The sequence below is a fragment of the Anabrus simplex genome, chromosome X (assembly GCF_040414725.1).
Source record: "Anabrus simplex isolate iqAnaSimp1 chromosome X, ASM4041472v1, whole genome shotgun sequence".
In the NCBI taxonomy this organism is placed as follows: domain Eukaryota; kingdom Metazoa; phylum Arthropoda; class Insecta; order Orthoptera; family Tettigoniidae; genus Anabrus; species Anabrus simplex.
The window spans coordinates 215,821,477-215,841,319 of NC_090279.1; the positions used below are offsets into that span (position 1 = coordinate 215,821,477).

At 38.1% G+C, this 19,843-nt stretch overlaps 1 protein-coding gene across 1 annotated transcript in view; it reads left to right on the forward strand.

Annotated features, from left to right (window-relative positions):
* Positions 1-407: 407 nt before the first annotated feature.
* LOC136885904 (adhesion G-protein coupled receptor G6) overlaps positions 408-19,843 on the forward strand; it is an 80,515-nt gene continuing 61,079 nt past the window's right edge. Inside the window, exons 1-3 of the mRNA XM_068230965.1 lie at positions 408-448; positions 11,194-11,295; positions 16,299-16,384. Coding sequence (XP_068087066.1) covers positions 11,276-11,295; positions 16,299-16,384 — 106 coding nt within the window. The 5' untranslated portion in view covers positions 408-448; positions 11,194-11,275. The remainder of the gene's footprint in view (positions 449-11,193; positions 11,296-16,298; positions 16,385-19,843) is intronic.

Consider the following 19,843-nt stretch of genomic DNA (forward strand, 5'->3'; position numbering starts at 1 on the left):
TTAAACTAGCAGTATTTCTTGTAATATTTTCTTCCCATAGAATTGCTTGTTGTACTCTTGTTGCAGTTGTTGGGTAATTATGTTTTAACTTTACTTTATCATCACACTACTGTAAGTGATCATTGCCACCGGGATATTCCACAACAACAACAATAATAATAATATCATCCTTGTCCTTTTCCCTTAGTGTCTTCATGTTTGTGTTTGTTTCCTCTTCTCTCACTAACCTGTCATTCTGTCATTCTGTGTAATCTATTGTGTGTTTCCCTGTATCTTCCTGTTTGTTGTGTATCTGTTATGATACAATCATTCTTGCAGCCTTGGCTCCTCAGCGCTGATAACAGCGCCGTCCATATCAGTGCTTCCTTTGGTCATGATGCAGGATGGAAAACCACACAGACAAGTCAGTTACATTGAGCTGTGCTGTGAGGAGAAAAAAATTGAACGGGTAAGAGCTGTTTCTTGTTAACAATCAGTAGAATAACCAGACAAGTCTTCTGAAAGGGTCTTTCTTTTAATATGTTTCTTCTGAAAAACAATTCTAAGAAATAATGTTTACAGTGCTTATACTCATTCTAATCACTCCATGTCCCACCTCTTAAGTCTTCTTCTTTATAAATTATACTGCTTCAGATACAAAGACACAACAATTAGTAGGCTCATCCTTCCAAGGCCATGTGAGTACCTTTATGTTATGATAAATGATTACTGTGAAAATTTTTCCTTTGAGCTTAGATTGATATTTTGCAACCTATGGTAAATTTTCTTTTTAAAAGGCATTCCTGATAAAGTACAACAATTTTCCAGAAAGGTAGATATTAGCATCTCTATACCAAAATGAATGGATTTAGTTCAAAATATTTCATTATGGTAACTGTGCTGAAATCAAACCTACCTACCTACCTACCTACCTACCTACCTACCTACCTACCTACCTACCTACCTACCTACCTACCTACCTACCTACCTACCTACCTACCTACCTACCTACCTACCTACCTACCTACCTACCTACCTACCTACCTACCTACCTACCTACCTACCTACCTACCTACCTACCTACCTACCTACCTACCTACCTACCTACCTACCTACCTACCTACCTACCTACCTACCTACCTACCTACCTACCTACCTACCTACCTACCTACCTACCTACCTACCTACCTACCTACCTACCTACCTACCTACCTACCTACCTACCTACCTACCTACCTACCTACCTACCTACCTACCTACCTACCTACCTACCTACCTACCTACCTACCTACCTACCTACCTACCTACCTACCTACCTACCTACCTACCTACCTACCTACCTACCTACCTACCTACCTACCTACCTACCTACCTACCTACCTACCTACCTACCTACCTACCTACCTACCTACCTACCTACCTACCTACCTACCTACCTACCTACCTACCTACCTACCTACCTACCTACCTACCTACCTACCTACCTACCTACCTACCTACCTACCTACCTACCTACCTACCTACCTACCTACCTACCTACCTACCTACCTACCTACTTCTTCTTCTTCCTGTCTGTTTAACCCACTTTGGGGTATGATAGATCAATCAATGGTTAGTGAGTCGTGTTTTCCTGTCCTCCCAGTACTTTTTCATCCTTTCAGATCTTGCCTTCCTCTCTTTTTCAGAAATTCTGTATAGTCATTTGGGCTTCACCCTGTCCTGAAACCTCTTTATTTGATCTTTGGTTATTTTCTTCGTGGATCCATCTACAAGCATCTCTTCTGTAATTTGGAATTCTTGTTGGTCCTTCTCAGTTTCCTTAAACCAGTTCGGCTTGGTTTTCTTCTGCAAAAATTGTCGAAGATTCTTTTAGTTATCCTTTTCTAGTCCATTGTTAGGATGTGGCCATCAAAGTCAATTCTCCTTTTCCTTATTGTGTCAGAAATCCTTTCTGTTTTCCTATACAGCGTTTCATTGCTGATGTGTGAAAATTCGTTATCAAATCAAATCAAAATCTGTTTATTTGCAAATGAGGTATCTACCTCGGTGGCAAATGGTACACTAAAATACACTATTGTCAAGCACTAAATATTAAATTAACAAGAGAAGAAAATTTTCCTATAAAACAATATTATACAATTTATGCTAACAATTTTTTCTATTAAACACACAGCTCATCCTTAATAAATTTATATTGTTTAAAAATTCTACTTATCTCTGTACTACTTACAAATATAGTCAACTGATATACAGATATTGTGGAATTTGGGGCCTAGAATTTTTCGTAGTATTTTCCTTTCATTGATCTCCAACTTTTCCATTGGACCATATGTAGTTATAGACAGTGTTTCTGCAGCATAAAGGGCTTCAGGCTTGAATACTGTATTATAATGTCTGACCTTGGAATTCCAGGAGAGGGATATTTTGTTATAGGTGTCTTTCATAAGCTGGAAGGCTGTTTCTGTTTTGGTTCGTTGAGATTCCATTGCTTTCTCCTCAAGACCATTTCAATTGATCCATTCACCAAGGTATTTGAAATCCTTGTTCCCCCACTTTCAAATATTTGGAGGATTCTTAATGTTTGTTATTATTTTGGTCTTTCCAAAGGCGATTTTGAGACCTATCTTCTCTGCTTGCTTCAGCAGTTCGATGGACTGCTCCTTGGCTTCCTCCCACATTTCAGCTAGTAAGGCCATGTCATCTGCGAAAGCTAAACATTTGATCTTGATACCCTTGTTTACCGATCCCAACGGAATTCCACCACTGGTTGTCTTATCCCATTCTCTGACTACCTTCTCCAAGGCACGGTATGGGGGACAGTCCGTCTCCCTGCTGGACACCAGTTTTGATCTCAAAAGGAGCCGACAATTCTCCCGTGAATTTGACTTTGTAAAATGTATTTGTGAGAGTTTCCCTAGTGAAGTTTGGTGTTTTGTTGTCTAGACCGAATTCTTTGAGTACAGAAAGGAGATTTTTCCCGGTCCAGTGAGTCATACGGCTTTTGGAAGTCAATAAAGGTGATGGATGACGTATGTTTTTGTCCTATGTTTGTGGTATGCTATGAGATTTTTAAGGTTCAAGATTTGTTTCGGAGGGGATCTCCACTTTCTGAATCCCAATCAATCAATACTGATCTGCATTTAGGGCAGTCGCCCAGGTGGCAGATTCCGTATCTGTTGCTTTCCTAGCCTTTTCCGAAATGATTTCAAAGAAATTGGAAATTTATTGAACATCTCCCTTGGTAAGTTATTCCAATCCCTAACTCCCCTTCCTATAAATGAATATTTGCCCCAGTTTGTCCTCTTGAATTCCAACTTTATCTTCATATCGTGATCTTTCCTACTTTTATAAACGCCATTCAAACCTATTCGTCTACTAATGTCATTCCACGCCATCTCTCCGCTGACAGCTCGGAACATACCACTTAGTCGAGCAGCTCTTCTTCTTTCTCTCAATTCTTCCCAACCCAAACATTGCAACATTTTTGTAACGCTACTCTTTTGTCGGAAATCACCCAGAACAAATCGAGCTGCTTTTCTTTGGATTTTTTCCAGTTCTTGAATCAGGTAATCCTGGTGAGGGTCCCATACACTGGAACCATACTCTAGTTGGGGTCTTACCAGAGACTTATATGCACTCTCCTTTACATCCTTACTACAACCCCTAAACACCCTCATAACCATGTGTAGAGATCGGTATCCTTTATTTACAATCCCATTTATGTGATTACCCCAGTGAAGATCTTTCCTTATATTAACACCTAGATACTTACAATGATCCCCAAAAGGAACTTTCACCCCACCAACGCAGTAATTAAAACTGAGAGGACTTTTCCTATTTGTGAAACTTACAACCTGACTTTTAGCCCCATTTATCAACATACCATTGCCTGCTGTCCATCTCACAACATTTTCGAGGTCACGTTGCAGTTGCTCACAATCTTGTAACTTATTTATCACTCTATAGAGAATAACATCATCCGCAAAAAGCCTTACCTCCGATTCCACTCCTTTACTCATATCATTTATATATATAAGAAAACATAAAGGTCCGATAACACTGCCCTGAGGAACTCCCCTCTCAACTATTACAGGGTCAGACAAAGCTTCACCTACTCTAACTCTCTGAGATCTATTTTCTAGAAATATAGCAACCCATTCAGTCACTCTTTTGTCTAGTCCAATTGCACTCATTTTTGCCAGTAGTCTCCCATGATCCACCCTATCAAATGCTTTAGACATGTCAATCGCGATACAGTCCATTTGACCTCCAGAATCCAAGATATCTGCTATATCTTGCTGGAATCCTACAAGTTGAGCTTCAGTGGAATAACCTTTCCTAAAACCGAATTGCCTTCTATCGAACCAGTTATTAATTTCACAAACATGTCTAACATAATCAGAAAGAATGCCTTCCCAAAGCTTACATACAATGCATGTCAAACTTACTGGCCTGTAATTTTCAGCTTTATGTCTATCTCTCAGGCATTTTCAATGTGACGAATGGAGTAAGGCAAGGTTGTATATTATCACCTCAACTCTACAACATCTATGCAGAGTGTGTCATCAAAAGAGCTCTTAATGGCTGGAATGGTGGAATTTCGATTGGTGGCAGAAAAATTAATAACCTACGCTTTGCAGATGACACTACCCTCATCGCTGGTAGTGAAGAGGAACTTCATGACTTGCTTGTAAGGGTGAAGAACACTAGTCTTCAGTATGGTCTAGAGATAAACATAAAAAAGACCAAACTAATGGTAGTTGATCGGCAAGGTGAAATCCAACTTACGGGATACCTAAAAGACCTGGATATAGTTAAGGAATTTGTATACTTGGGGTCTGTCATCAACGACACGGGAAACTGTGATAAAGAGGTAAAAAGACGTATTGTCTTAGGTCGTGCTGCAATGGTTAAACTTACTAAGATCTGGCAGAACCGGGCAATATCAAAAGCCACGAAGATGCGCTTGGTAGAATCACTAGTGTTCTCCGTCTTTTTGTACGGCTGTGAGACCTGGACCGTGAATGCTAAAGACAGAAAGCGCATTGATGCCTTTGAGATGTGGTGTTGGCGGAGAATGCTACGTGTATCCTGGACAGAAAAAAGAACTAATGTTTCCATTCTGGAAGAACTCTGCATCAAGAAACGTCTATCTTCCCGTGTGAGTGAACGTTACCTCCAGTTCCTTGGCCACATTTTGAGACGAGACGGAGAGAACTTGGAAAAGGTAATTTTACAAGGCAAAATTGAAGGCAGTAGACCACGAGGAAGAACAGCAAGCAGATGGATAGATCAGGCGAAGAAGATCACTGGGCTACCACTTCAGGTCATACTAACGAAATGTGAAAACCGCTCTGGATGGAGACATCTTGTCAAGGTTGCAACAAGGAAATGATGGAGTTATGAGGTCACGACGCTCAGTAATGAGCACAACGACTAATGATGATGATGTCTATCACCCTTTCCTTTATACACAGGGGCTACTATAGCAACTCTCCATTCATCTGGTATAGCTCCTTCGACCAAACAATAATCAAATAAGTACTTCAGATATGGTACTACATTCCAACCCATTGTCTTTAGTATATCCCCAGAAATCTGATCAATTCCAGCCGCTTTTCTAGTTTTCAACTTTTGTATCTTATTGTAAATGTCATTGTTATCATATGTAAATTGTATTACTTCTTTGGCCTTAGTCTCTTCCTCTATCTCGATCCCGCTTGATATTCTCCCAATTGATGATCTAACTGTGGTTCTGTTCCAATAAGTAGGACCTTTGAGAATATCTTATATGTAATATCCAAAAGTGATAGCCTCTATAGTCTTTGGGGTTCATCCCCCTTCTTGTGGATTGGGTGGATAACGGCCATCTTCCATTCTTTTGGAATCCTTTCTTTGACCCAGATTTCTTCAGAAACTTTTTATAGGGATTCTATTTCTTTCTTGTTGACATTCTTCCAAAGTTTGGCTGTGATCTGGTATTCTCTTGATGCTTTGTTGTTTTTAAGGCTCAAAATGTTCTTTTCTAGTTCCTCGAAGGTTGGAGGCTGTGAGTCGGGATTGGAATTTGTTGGGCGGTTAAATGTCATTTTTTATACTGGCGTTTCACAGTTGAGGAGATTTTCAAAGTACAGTAGTCGGTTAGTATCCTGCAGTTATCATTGTTGTTATGCGCTATATTTCTGTTCTTGTCCCATAACTGTAGAGTCAGTGGCTTGTACTTCGTTGTTCTCTGTTTAAAGATTTCGTAGAAACATCCTGTCTTGTTTTTAGTAAAGTCCTCTTCTATTTTAATCAGCATCTGGTTTTAATAGGCCTTTTCAATTTTTTGATATTTTTATTGACCATCTTTCTGATATTCAAGAATTTCTGTCTATTGCTTTCCATTCGTTGCGACTGCCATTTGTGCCGTGCTACCTTCCTTTGTTTCAATAGATTCTTCCAACCACCAAGCATGTTTTTTGACTTTTGTTATAGGGGCTAATTGTTCGGATTTTGATAATAAGTTACGTTTTATTTGACCCCAATCTTGTTTGTGTATATCCTTTGTCGCAAGATGGTATTCTTTTGAATTTAAGATTTTCTCCGTGTCATATCGTTTACTTGTATGTTTAAGGACCTTGTCTCCCCTGGGGATGATTTTGATCTTTATCTTAGACAGGTAATGGTCCGAGTCTAAATGGGCTCCCCTGAGGACTTTGACATTTTGTATCTATCTGTTGAACTTCAGTCTAATAGCCACATGGTCCAGCTGAAATTCACCCAAGTTAGGATTTGGTGAGATCCACGTTTTTTGTTTTCTAGGAAGCTTTTTAAAAGCTGTGGATTTCAGTATCATACCATGAGCTTGGCACAACTCGATAAGTCTGACACCATTTTGATTGGTGCTGTTATGCGCTGGGTATTTCCCGACTACATGTTGATACTTTCCCTATCTGGGAATTTTTTTTTTTTTTTTGGTAATCCAGATAAGTAGAGAAATTATTTCATTATGTTAATATGGCGATGGTTGAGTACTTATATAAAATCATCGTTCTTTGTTAATAATCATATTATCCCTTAACTCTCTATCATTGACAAGTTTACACAACGTAAACAATACATGTATACGCCATGATTTAAGTGATTTGATAGAATCTGACAATGTTCTTGTAGAACAAAATATGTTATTCTTTAATCACGTGTATTTTTTACAGGTATGTTTATAGTGTTATAATATATATTGTTGACGTTGGAAAGAATGGATTCCTTCTTTTAAAAAAACAGACTAGTGTTGTGAAAATATTGCAAATTTTTGTTTGTTTGTTTACAATTTGCTTTACATTGCACCGACACGGATGGGTCTTGTGGTGATGATGGAATAGGAAAGGGCTAGGATCAGGAGGAAAGTGAGCATGGCCTTAATTAAGGATTATCTCCAGCATTTGCTTGGTGTAAAATGGGAAAAAAACAACAGAAAACCATCTTCAGGGCTGCCAACAGTGGGGGTCGAACCCACTATCTCCCAAATGTTGGGGAAACTTGGGAATAAGGAGACAAACTGCTTGATTCTGCTGTCAGTGGAGAGATGGCATGGAATGACTTCAGTAAACAAATACGGCCCTAAATGAACATCACTGATTGAGTGATTGATACGACACTTTACAAAGACATTCCCACCAACATGAAGTCTGTCATAACCTAGATCCTGACTGACCGACTGATTCATCATCTTACAAGTAACAACTCTCATTATTGTTCCGTATTGAAGATGACGCTAGGCATAGAATCTCAAGGATAATTTAATAAAACCACCTATTCTATACTTTCCACGTTTAATGTGGTTTGAATTTACATGAATTTACGTAGACTTATCAGGTCAGGTACATGTTTCACCCATTATTTGGTCATCCTCAGCCTGTAGACAACCTTGGTATGTCAAGAACATGAAATGATATAGGTGGGTCAAATGAACCCCGTAAGTAATACCTTCTTTTCCCAAGACTTATGATAGAGGAAGAAGAATTTTAGTTTTGGACATATTTTTAAGTTAGATAGAATAGGACGACAAGTTTTTAATTGTGTTAAAACACCATTAATTTATGTTACCCACAGTTATGTTTTGTTCACATTTTTAAAATTATTATCCTGGCATGTTAGTCTTAAGAGATTATTAACGTTCATATATTATACTATAAATGGTTAAAAAGGTCCTAAACCTTGACCTAAAGGTTGTCTACAGGCTGAAGATGCCCAGATAATGGGTGAAACATGTGCCTGACCTGATAAGTCTACATAAATTCATGTAGATTCAAACCACATTAAACGTGAAAAGTATTGAATAGGTGATTTTATTAAATTATCCTTGAGATTCTATGCCTGATTCATCATCGCTGAGCCAAAACTGCTGGACATAAAGAAATGAAATTTTGGGGATACATTCATAATACAGTGTAGGTGCTCTCTAAGGGAGGAATTTTTGATATTCCGTTGCTAAGACGGTGAAAAGGGGGGGGGGGAGTGAGTGTAATATATCTATATCCCTTTCCAACCGAGCCACACGATCGTGTGGGTTGGGTTTTTATTTTATTAAAAGAAAACTAACCCGTTTCCCTGCGTCACACCGGGCTGCAATGATCATGTGGGTTCTGCGCTTCGTATTGCAGTTGTTTTTATTTCGATAGTTGGGCACAAGGAGGCAGCATATGTGTTTAAACTTTTGTAAACAAAACATACCATGCGACCAAGTTAAAATGCCCTTTTTATTATCTTTTACATATTGATTTCATTGTGAATCTCTTTAAAACATCCTAGAATCATCATAGAAGGTATATATATCCTTAACAATGCTACTTTTTGAACCTAGCGGTTATAATAAACTGTCGATCTGTAACTAGCATGATGTTGCGGGTTAGGGTTTAATTTGAGGTAATGGTGTGTTTCTAACCTCAAAAGTGATCATTAGTATTCTGGGAAGATTTCTCTAATTAAGCATTAGTATACTTATGTTAATACAAAATACATTTATTTATATGAATTTTAGGGTTATCAGATGAAGAAATAGCGAGGTTAACCTATGCATCTGATTGTGAGGACTTACTCAGTAAAGATGGTGATGATGAGTGGGTACCTAAACCTATATCTTCACACGTAGGCAATGATTCTCATCTCGGTGGCGATATTGATGAAGAGGAAAAATACACAGAAGATAATTATTCTACTGATAATGATTCTCTAATCATTTACCTACACGTTAATCACTGAGTCCCCAACCGGCATCGAACCGAAGACTACTTTTCAAAGAATATTCTGTGTATATAAGTCTTATATTGATGTTTTATAACCTATTTTACTTCATATATTTGATCCACTGTAAATGAAATTATCCACTTACATAATTTCATATTTTCAACATGTGTCATTCAGCAAAGAAATGTGCTCAAATAAACCCTAACTAGCATGATCGTGCGGGTGGTTTTTCACGAGAACGGCGAAGAAAATATTTTAAAAACTATTTTTCCTGAAATCTAGGCTCAAAATTATGTACATTGAAGTAAAAAAAATATAAAAAAATTCAAATTTCAAAGAAAATATCTTAGGGTGGAAAGGGTTATCTCAAATACTGAACAGTTTAAAGACATGAAAATTGGTGTTTGGAATCACTTTTAAAATTAAACACATATTTCTTGTTTTTGGAAAATCCACTTAAGGGGGTGAAAAGAAATTAAAAAGGAGGTGAATTTTTAAAACAAATATATATCATTAACTTAACATGTTACGGTTGTAAAAATTGGTATTGGGAATCTCCTTTAAATACAAAGAAACAAGCATTTTTTGTTTTTGGAATATCCACTTTAAGGGGGTTAATAATAATAATAATAATAATAATAATAATAATAATAATAATAATAATAATAATAATAATAATAATAATAATAACAATAACAACAACGTCCCATTAACTACTTTTCCAGTTTTTGGAGACCCGAGGTGCCAGAATTTTGTCCCACAGGAGTTCTTTTACGTGCCAGTAAATCTACCGACACAAGGCTGACGTATTTGAGCACCTTCAAATAACACTGGACTGAGCCAATATCAAACCTGCCAAGTTGGGGTCAGAAGGCCAGCGCCTCAACCGTTTGAGCCACTCAGCCCGGCAAAGGGGGGTTAAAAGAAGTGAAAATGGGGTGAATATTTAAAATGAATATATCTCAAAATCTTAACGTTACAGACATAAAAATTGGTATTTGGTATCTTCTTTAAAAATAAAGAAACACATTTTTTGGTTTTCAGAAAATTCTAAGAAAATTCACCGAAAATGGGGTTGAATCCTTTGTAATAATAATGTTATTTGTTTTATGTCCCACTAACTACTCTTTTACGGTTTTTGGAGACACCGAGGTGCCGGAATTTAGTCCTGCAGGAGTTCTTTTACGTGCCAGTAAATCTACTGACATGAGGATGACGTATTTGAGCACATTCAAATACCACCGGAATGAGCCAGGATCGAACCTGCCAAGTTGGGTTCAGAAGGCCAGCGCCTTAATGTCTGAGCCACTCAGCCCGGCGGTTGAATACTTTGAAACATGAAATTGGCGGTAAGAATTTCCTTTCAAAATAAAGAAACACATACCTTTTGTTTTTGGAAAGACCACTGAAGATGTTGGGGGGTGGAAAGAAGTGAAGAAGGAGTTGAATTCTCTTTATGAGAATGCTTACATCTCAAAAAATGGAAGATGTTACAGGGGTGAAAATTGGTGTTTGGAACGTCCTTTGAAAATAAAGAAACTTGTTTTTTCCTTTTTTTTTGTCCGTTTTTGACTTGAGAGAGGACTGTTTCTCACATGTACAGTTCTATGTTGCATGTTACAGAGTTAGCTCTGCCAGTAGCCTGGTCATCTCAACCCCAAAAGGCAATACCATAAATGTTGTTTACAAAGAGGTTCTAGGACAAATTAAACACAATTTTTCAGTGGGTTTATATACGAACTTTCAGATAATGTCTTGGTGCAGTACTGAGGAACGATTTATTTTATCAAATTATGAAATCCTTGCGAGCAAAGTTGCGGCTAAGAGCCAATACCTAATAATAAGCCATCTTGGCATTTCATCTATTATGAGAGAATATTTTTGGTAAGCTTCATCTTGCAAGCCAACCATAGATTTAACAAAGTATTGAAATTTTTTTTTTTTTTAAATGGACATTATTGCAAACACTGTTCATGTTTGTCCCAGATTGTAATCACACTGCAATGGTTGGGATCTGAGATGAAGATAGCGGGTTTCTTTTGGGTGAACAACGACCACATTATCTACTATGGTTTGTCACCAAGGAAGGTAAGCACTCATAAATAATGATAATAATAATAATAATAATAATAATAATAATAATAATAATAATAATAATAATAATAATAATTTACCAACAAAAACGGTTCAAGGCTCATTGAACTATGTCAACAGTGCAACCTTAAAATCATGTCCACATCCCTCAGGAAGCATCCAAAGAAACAGAAAACCTGGAGGTCCCTCACGGAATCCATTGGCGAATTTCAGATTGACCATGCAGCTATCTCATATCCACTACAGAAAGAGGTTCATGATTTACAAGTGAGAAGAGGAACAAACATCGACTCTGATCACTATCTGACAAGAGTTAAAGTAAAATTTACCCCAAGAAAATACCACCTCAAGAAAATACAACAGAAATTTGACATATAAAGGATTCCTGTTACTGATCTAAAAGAAGCATGGGAAAATCAACCAGCAAAAATATGGGAAGAATTCCACACCAAAATCATACAGAAGGCATGAGAAATGGTACCCTGAGCTACATTAAACGACTAAAGAACAACAGAACATCAGTAAAAGATGGGATTGTTGCAGAATTCCTTAAGAATCTTAGTCCAAATTCACTCAAAGAACTTACAGAAATCATACAGCAAATCTGGAAACACAAAAAAACACCCCAAAGACTGGAAATGTGCCTTGATTCACCCACTTCACAAAAAAGGAGACAAAACTGATGTCAACAACTATAGGGGAATCTCCCTCCTTGAATTTGGCTACAAAATTTTCTCTGCATGCCTGTTGAAAAGAATACAAGAACTACTCGAACATAAGATTGGTGAATATCAAGCTGGGTTCTGCCCTCACAGATCATGCACTGAACAGATCTTCACTCTCAAAACCGCTCTAAAATTCAGGGCTCTCAGACACCTCCCAATCATCTGTACCTTTGTGGATTTCAAGAAGGCTTCTGATTCAATTGATCGTCAATCTCTGTTCAGTGTCCTGAAAGAACAAGGACTAGACTCTAAAACGCTTAACTTGACCAAACAGACCCTCACTGACACGAAGTCAAGAGTGAAATTCATGGGAGAAATCTCAGACGAATTCCTGATAAAAACTGGTGTCGGGCAAGAAGATGGATTGTCACCCCTCCTCTTCAACCTCGTCCTAGATAAGGTGATCAGGGAATGGGAAAAAGAACTGAAAGCGCCAAAGAGCTGGAACCTAGTAAACATTGGGACACAAAAAAATCAAGCTTGAAATTCCATGCTTAGCCATCGCAGATGACCTGGCCATTTTGTCCAGTGATGAAGTCACAGCGATAAAGCAAGTTGAAATTCTCCAAGAATGTTCCAAAAAAGTCAGACTTCATATTTACTTCCAGAAAACTATTTTTCTGTTCAAAACTAGACATCCATAGTCTCAATAAAAAAAATATGGAGAGATCAACAGAGTCCCTAACTTCGAATACCTGGGCAAAATCCTTGACAAAACCGGACAAGAAAAAATAGCCCAAAACAACCGTGTCCAAAAACTCAGAAGAGCATATGGGAGAACAAGAGAAATCTACAACAAAAAATGTATGTCTCTTCACGTTAAGATTAAACATTACAATACTGTAATCAAACCTGAGGCTTTGTATGCAGGGGAAACTCATAATGCTTCATAAAAAAGGGGCGAGCTCAAAAATATCCTAAAAGAAGAGCGAAAAATCATGAGGAAAATTTTAGGACCAAGACACATGGAAGAAGGATACCACCTCCAATCCCGGAAATCCACGGAAAAATTATGTAATATTGCAGCAGACCTCAGGAAAAGAAGGCTAAAATTATATGGACATGTTAATAGGCTTCCAGAAACCCGACTAACCCACCAAGTTCTTGAAAGAGTTGATAAACTGAAGAATTTCCCTTGGACACAACAAACAAAAGTGGATATGAAGAACGCACACATTCAACCTGAAGAAATTTTCAGTCGAAATATATACAGAAAGAAAATTGACAAGTGGGAAGTTACTCCAGAGAATGAAATACCAAAAAAGAGCAGGTACCCAGTGTACGGAAGAAAGAAGAGGATCTTTAGTGAACAGATGAAAGCATCCTGGATCCTCCACAAATAAAATCATAAATAAAGCTTCGTGTGTTCCGAAAGGGACCATTCACGCATAATAATAATTATAATTATAATAGTAGTAGCAATAGTAATAAAATCATCATCCTTTCCCTTTATCCAGTTCCTGCTGGGTTGGGGCATTTATTGCACTAACCCCACCTTCCCCTCTCCTTTCACCATTCCTCTTCTATCATCTTGTCCGTGTCCAAGTTTCTACTTCTTGCACTTCTCTTTATTGAATCGATCCACCTTGCTCTCTTTCCCTCAAACTTCACCTCCATCATCTCGTTTGGTATTATTTTCTCCTCCATCTTCTTTAAGTGTCCAAAACATATTAGTTTATTCCTATCAGTTCTCTCGTGTAGGTTTTCCATTCCGACGTCCTTTCTCAAATCTTCGTTTCGCAATCTGTCTTTCCTTATCTTTCCTATAATACCGTATTAATGCAAATAATCCCCGCACCCTAACTTTAGGAAGGCTGATTTAGAAAAAAAAATGCCAACATTGACTCAAATAAAACCTGCACCCCAATTTCATGCCTCAATTTAAAAAAAAAAAAAATGTGGGTATTATTCGCGTAAATATGGTACTTCTTAGGCATTTAATTTTGCTGCCTTGAATTCTACTCTCTTCCCCGTTGTCATGGTCCAGGCCTCAGCCGTACAGTCAGTATGGGTGCATAATACAATTTGTGCATTATATCTTTACACTGCTAATCTCCATGTCCAGCCTTGTCCCTAGGTTTTCAAAACTGCCTACAGTTTCACATTAAGTGGATTACAGAAGTCAAGGAAGATATGGATGAACTACAAATTACAGTGGAAGACCTGAGAAACAAAACCGACAAAATCAAGGAACTCACAGACCAACAAACCAGACTGCAAATCAGAATCAACAAACACACAATAGGAAGGGTGATTTCCGATGAAGAAAGAAAGATAAGATCAGAGAGAATGAAGAAGTACTGGGCTGACAGGAAACTGAAAAATTCTTTGTATAAAGTTGGCTAGAGTTATCCAATGAAGGCCATAAAATGTAAATAATGATGATAATGATGATGATGATGATGATGATGATAATAATAATAATTATAATAATAATAATGGGTAGAGACATTCAGATTTTTTCCCCTTTAGAAATATTATTTAAGATATTATTCAAACAAGTAAAGTATGACAATGAAATAAAATCGTTATAAGTCTGAATACAGTATTTTGAATATTTACCACTGTCCTACCAAAGATGTTGAAGAGAGGATTCACATCTAATGGCATAATGATGTAGTATACTCAACATCAGTTGACAAAATCACATACTAGCTTTGCTCAGAAATGCAATGACAAAAGCTCAAAGCTATTTTGCCTGAACCAGAGCAGCTGATCCGGCAGTCATCTGAATTGAAATTGTCAAAGAAGAGCACAAACAGTCATAGAGTTATACGATAGAGATCAAGACATATGTTACGATGCTGTCCAACCTGAATCAATAGTGCTCACACTAAGAAAATAGATGTACAACTCAACTCTACCATGTGCAGAAATTTAAATTTGACACCATCTGGCTGTCTGTTCGTCAATTTCAACGTTCCATTTGACTCTAGGCCTACTAGATGGCAGACCGAGTAAACCGGATCTCTCTTGGCATCTGTGGCTGAGGTTTAATTAATTTTTGTCGGATAAACACCAAATATGTCACCAGAGATCTTTTACATGCCAACATCGTACGACATGAAGTGTTGAATGGACTTTTTTCCGCCCTTCAAAAATCCGACTACCTCTGCTGGGCTTGAACCCGCTACCTTGGGATTCGGAGGCTGACACTCTACCACTGATCCACAGAGGCAGCTAACCAAGATATGCGAATAATCACGGGATGTATTCGGAGTACGAAAACACTATGGCTATCTGTTCTCAGCAATATTCCACCTCCAGCCCTAAGAAGATCAGAAACACTTCTAAAGGTATAGAAAAACATTCAGCAGAATCCAGAGCTACTCATTCACCAAGACATTGCACAAACAGAACATCAACGCTCAAAATCAAGGAAACCACTGTGGCACACAGCAGTTAACTATGAAAGATCCTCCTTCATGGTCACCAGTTCATGGAAAATCCAGGGCAAGCAGTTTTCAGTAGTCAATATGCTGTATATCTAGTTCAAGGACCATCTAAGTGAATACAAGGATTCAATCTACTCAGACGTCAGTGGAGGATCAACAGCTGGATCCGAACTGGACAAGGCATTGTGGATATGGGGATGGGCTACCTCTGAAAATTGTGACTCTGGTGCCTCTTTACTGCTGACTGCCCTCTTTGTGCTTTCAGATGAATGATAACAGACATCCAATAGAGTGGGTCAGAGAACTAAACCTACAATTGTACGAGCTTGTGACTGTGCACATTTGCCCACAAAATTTATATATATATGTAAATGACTTCATACATCATACAATAAATAAATAAATAAATAAATAAATAAATAAATAAATAAATAAATAAATAAATAAATAAATAAATAAATAAATAAATAAATAAATAAATAAATCAGTTCATTAAAATCCTGGGCTATTTGAAACTCTGGGGCCCCCCAATATGTGTCCCTCTCTCTCTTCCCCACATTGGATGGCCAAGCTCATAAATAATTGGTCTGGTAGATAGCTCTCTTGCTTTTCAGTGGTGTTTATTGGTTCTATATTAACTGTTGAATTGCTAGATAGAAGTTTCCTCCTGCTTGAATTCATCTGATTACGTTCTTATCTACTGAGCTTTGCTGCCATTTTAGTTCTTAATTGTTTCACTCTTATGAGGCCATACTGCTGTCATGTTCGCTTGCCCCTCATAACTCTCATTTCGTGGCTCTTGTTCTTTACTGTGATGATGATAAGTATGTCAGTATTCAAATTCAGCTGTAACAATGAAGTCTCCTTGTGGTTCCAGTCCAGCGTCAGTGTGGTTGGCAAATGTGGTACTGTTCTATGTCCTCATGGTGCTTTTTACGTCTGTTGAGGCCGTCAAGAAAAAACGTAAGTATTCACTTTGGTTATAGCATAAATTTACTCTCATAATTTTCCCTTATTTCCTCAAAATTTGGAGCTATTTTACCAAGAGAATAGCCTATATGGAGCATCAAAGCAGATCAGAATGAGGAGAGGGCAAAATAGTCAGTGATCAGCAGCCCGACCCAGGAAATCCCTGAATAAGGGTGAAAGAAGAAGTAGAAGAAGAAGAAGAATTACCAACAGAAGGAAATTTTGAAAGGTGGTAGTGATTACTGTTTTAAGGGGAAGTACTATGGCTTTCGGATACACACAGCTCAGTAAGGTGGGTGGCCTAAATTAACAAGTGCTTCAGAGAAGTAAGCTCACAGGACAAAAAATTATAGTGAAAGTCAACTCAAGAGCTGAGGAAAAGTAACCTTCCGCATTTAAGCACTTCCCCTGTTTCCGCCTCCCATCTCAGTTCTCCTTCTCCGCCACAACTGGCTTATTATTAAAGTTGAGCATCTATCTGACAAATACTTTGTTCTCAAATAGTGTAGCATCAAAAGGAATTACTTCTTGTCGCATCGTTGTACCATGATTACGTACCGTACCATACCTATTTATCCCTTTATTGATCATGTACAACCTACAGATTACTGACGAATACCAAGACAAGAGAGCAAGGTTTATTTTTATTTCATAATGAATTTGTGTGAGCCACATGGGGACTTAAAACGAAAAGTATGACGATACAAGTATACAATTCCACTGTCGTGCAATGACTGTCAGTGGCAGTTTCTCACAGTTCAAGAAGCTGAAAACCCACCTGTGAGTGTGATTGCAAAATACAATGTTTCGAGAAATGTTGTAAATATTGTCTCATCATTCGGAAGGTAAGAACAAACTCATGATCCCCTCATGACAACATTTCTGCAGGTAGAGGGCAGTTACAAATATGAAGTTAAGTACAAATTTATTATTATTATTATTATTATTATTATTATTATTATTATTATTATTATTATTATTATTATTATTATTATTTCTTCGAGTACGCTAATGATCCTATACCCATACCGTGTTAAGGCCATTTCTGTTTTACATACGGCGAGTGCATATTTCGAACAGAGCTGACATGTAGGTCTACTGATGAACTGCCAAACGAACAAATGTTTTCTGTCACAAATCCAGCATGCAGCTTAGTTGAGTTACGTTTTGTTTCACTTTCCTTATCGACTTGATTGCTTGTTTAAATAACTCTGACACTTTCTTAAAACTAAATTTCCAGCGACTTTAGGGAGACGTGTCATCAGAAAAACCCACGACATATATAAAGAACCACAGGGCAGTACATACATTATAGTACCACAAAAAAACATACGAATTCCTTTAAAGAAACATTGGTCAGCTGCATGACTTTTTCACCACTTCTTCCACAGTCCACAGCGGAACAACTTGTTTAGACTTACTTAATTTCTCCCCACTTTTATTGGATTTAATAAAGAATTTCAGTGGTGACTCAAGCGCCACAGCATCACCCACATGCTGCTCACAGTTAGCAGCCATTATGAATACTGAGCATGCAATTACAGCCAGTATTTCCAACAGTTTTCTTGGATCCATCTTCACATTGTAAAAATGATGTAAATAAAATAGCAGTGGAATGAACTCAAACAAAGCTTAGTAAGTACACAATGCAATAAGATATCAAGTTCATGTTAAATAAGTATATATTTTCCTTCAAATACCACCAAGAACACAAACCATTCACAGCCATCTGCGTATAAAAGATGAGTTGGTAACGAACTCAAATAACATACAATTCGTGAAATATTTTCCATATTTTTACAGGGCAAAAACATGTAATTAGTCAACTCACTTCACCAGAATATCTAACCAAACTCAGGGAAGCTACTGACTGCAGAAACAAGCAGGAAACCTAGGAACTATTTACCGCTGCGGAAGCTTCTTTACTGTCCATAAGTCTGGCTAACATCAAAGGGACCACTTAGGTCTTGAGTTGACTCTCAATATAGTCAACCCTGGAGAAATCATCACAAGCATCATTTAATACTGTGTAACTCCGCCTGGATTTGGTTAGGAAGTGAGTCCACAAGGTTGTGCAGGTACATCGCATCCAGGAGGATTTGATTGTGCAATTCCTCCCAATTACTGGGATGCTGATGTTGGTATTTTACCCACTGTTCCAACATGTCCCACAGATTTCAATGGGATTCAAGACAGGTGATTTTGCAGGCTAATCAAGATGTAATAGAGTGAGGGAGTGTTCATAAAACTAGTCACACATGCGTCCAACCTGATTAACTCCGCTATTGTCATCTTCAAAAGTCGGAATATCAATAGCATACTCATCATGCAGATGTCGACTGAAAGGCAACATCTGATCATCCAGAATGTTTAAATAAACATGCTGGTTCATGTTAGTGGTCACCTCAGTGAGCAGATCCAATCCATATGAAAAACACCCCCGAAACATCACAGATCCACCTCTGTCTTGAATCTGACCTTGTGCACATTCAAGATGAAATGCTTTATTTGGCCTTTGGTGCAGTCGACAACTTGCGTCATTGGAATACAGGGAAAAATATGATTTGTCCGACCACATTACATTCCGCCACCAGTCAGCTACTGACTGTCCACATTTGATTATTTCTAGCCTATTGAAGACGTACAGCTTTGTGCCTGTGTGAGCAATGGCATCTTGCGAGGTAACGAGCTCCAGATGTTCATTGCATGCAGTTCCCATCGCATGTTCTCTTGCTAAGAGGTTAGGATGGCCCTACATTCACTGACTGCAGCAATTCCTATCGAGTTTGGAAGTGATTTTGATTCACGAGCCGGGAAACGTGTCTCCAGTCCCTCTCAGTCAGGATCTTCTTCCAGCTACAATTCTGACGTCTTGGCTTTTTGACCATGTTTAGTACACCACTGCTTGTAGACACGTTGAACAGTTTGTTGGGAAACACCAACAAATCCAGCAACTTCATGCACCTTTTTGCCACCGTCACATCCTTACATCTACCCATATGGATGTACACTGTCCGCTGGAAACATCAAAGTCTCACTGATCACTACTGTCTTATGCTCACGTAGAGGCAGCACGCGTGCGGTTGAGCATGGGTCTCATTTGCTGTGCCATCCATACAAGATTAATGATCCATCTGTGCATGCACATTGCGGTGACTAATTTTTTTGTCTGGTGAGCTTACATTATCAGACCAAACTCCCAATATGTTGGGAGTGTTACTTTTCGACGTTATGATTTAGCTCACAGTTATTATTATTAGGCTATCACATGAGTTCTTCAGTGGCTGTATAATTCAAGTCTGGAACCACAGACTCTTCCACCATTTTGGCACAAGGCGTCTTGGGTAGTGGCTGGTCCTTGAGGATTGATACTTCTGCTATTTATATGCTCTTTTCTAGCATTGGGTTTGGCGGACTGAAGTTTTCTCCGCTATAGTTCAAGGGATAGATGCC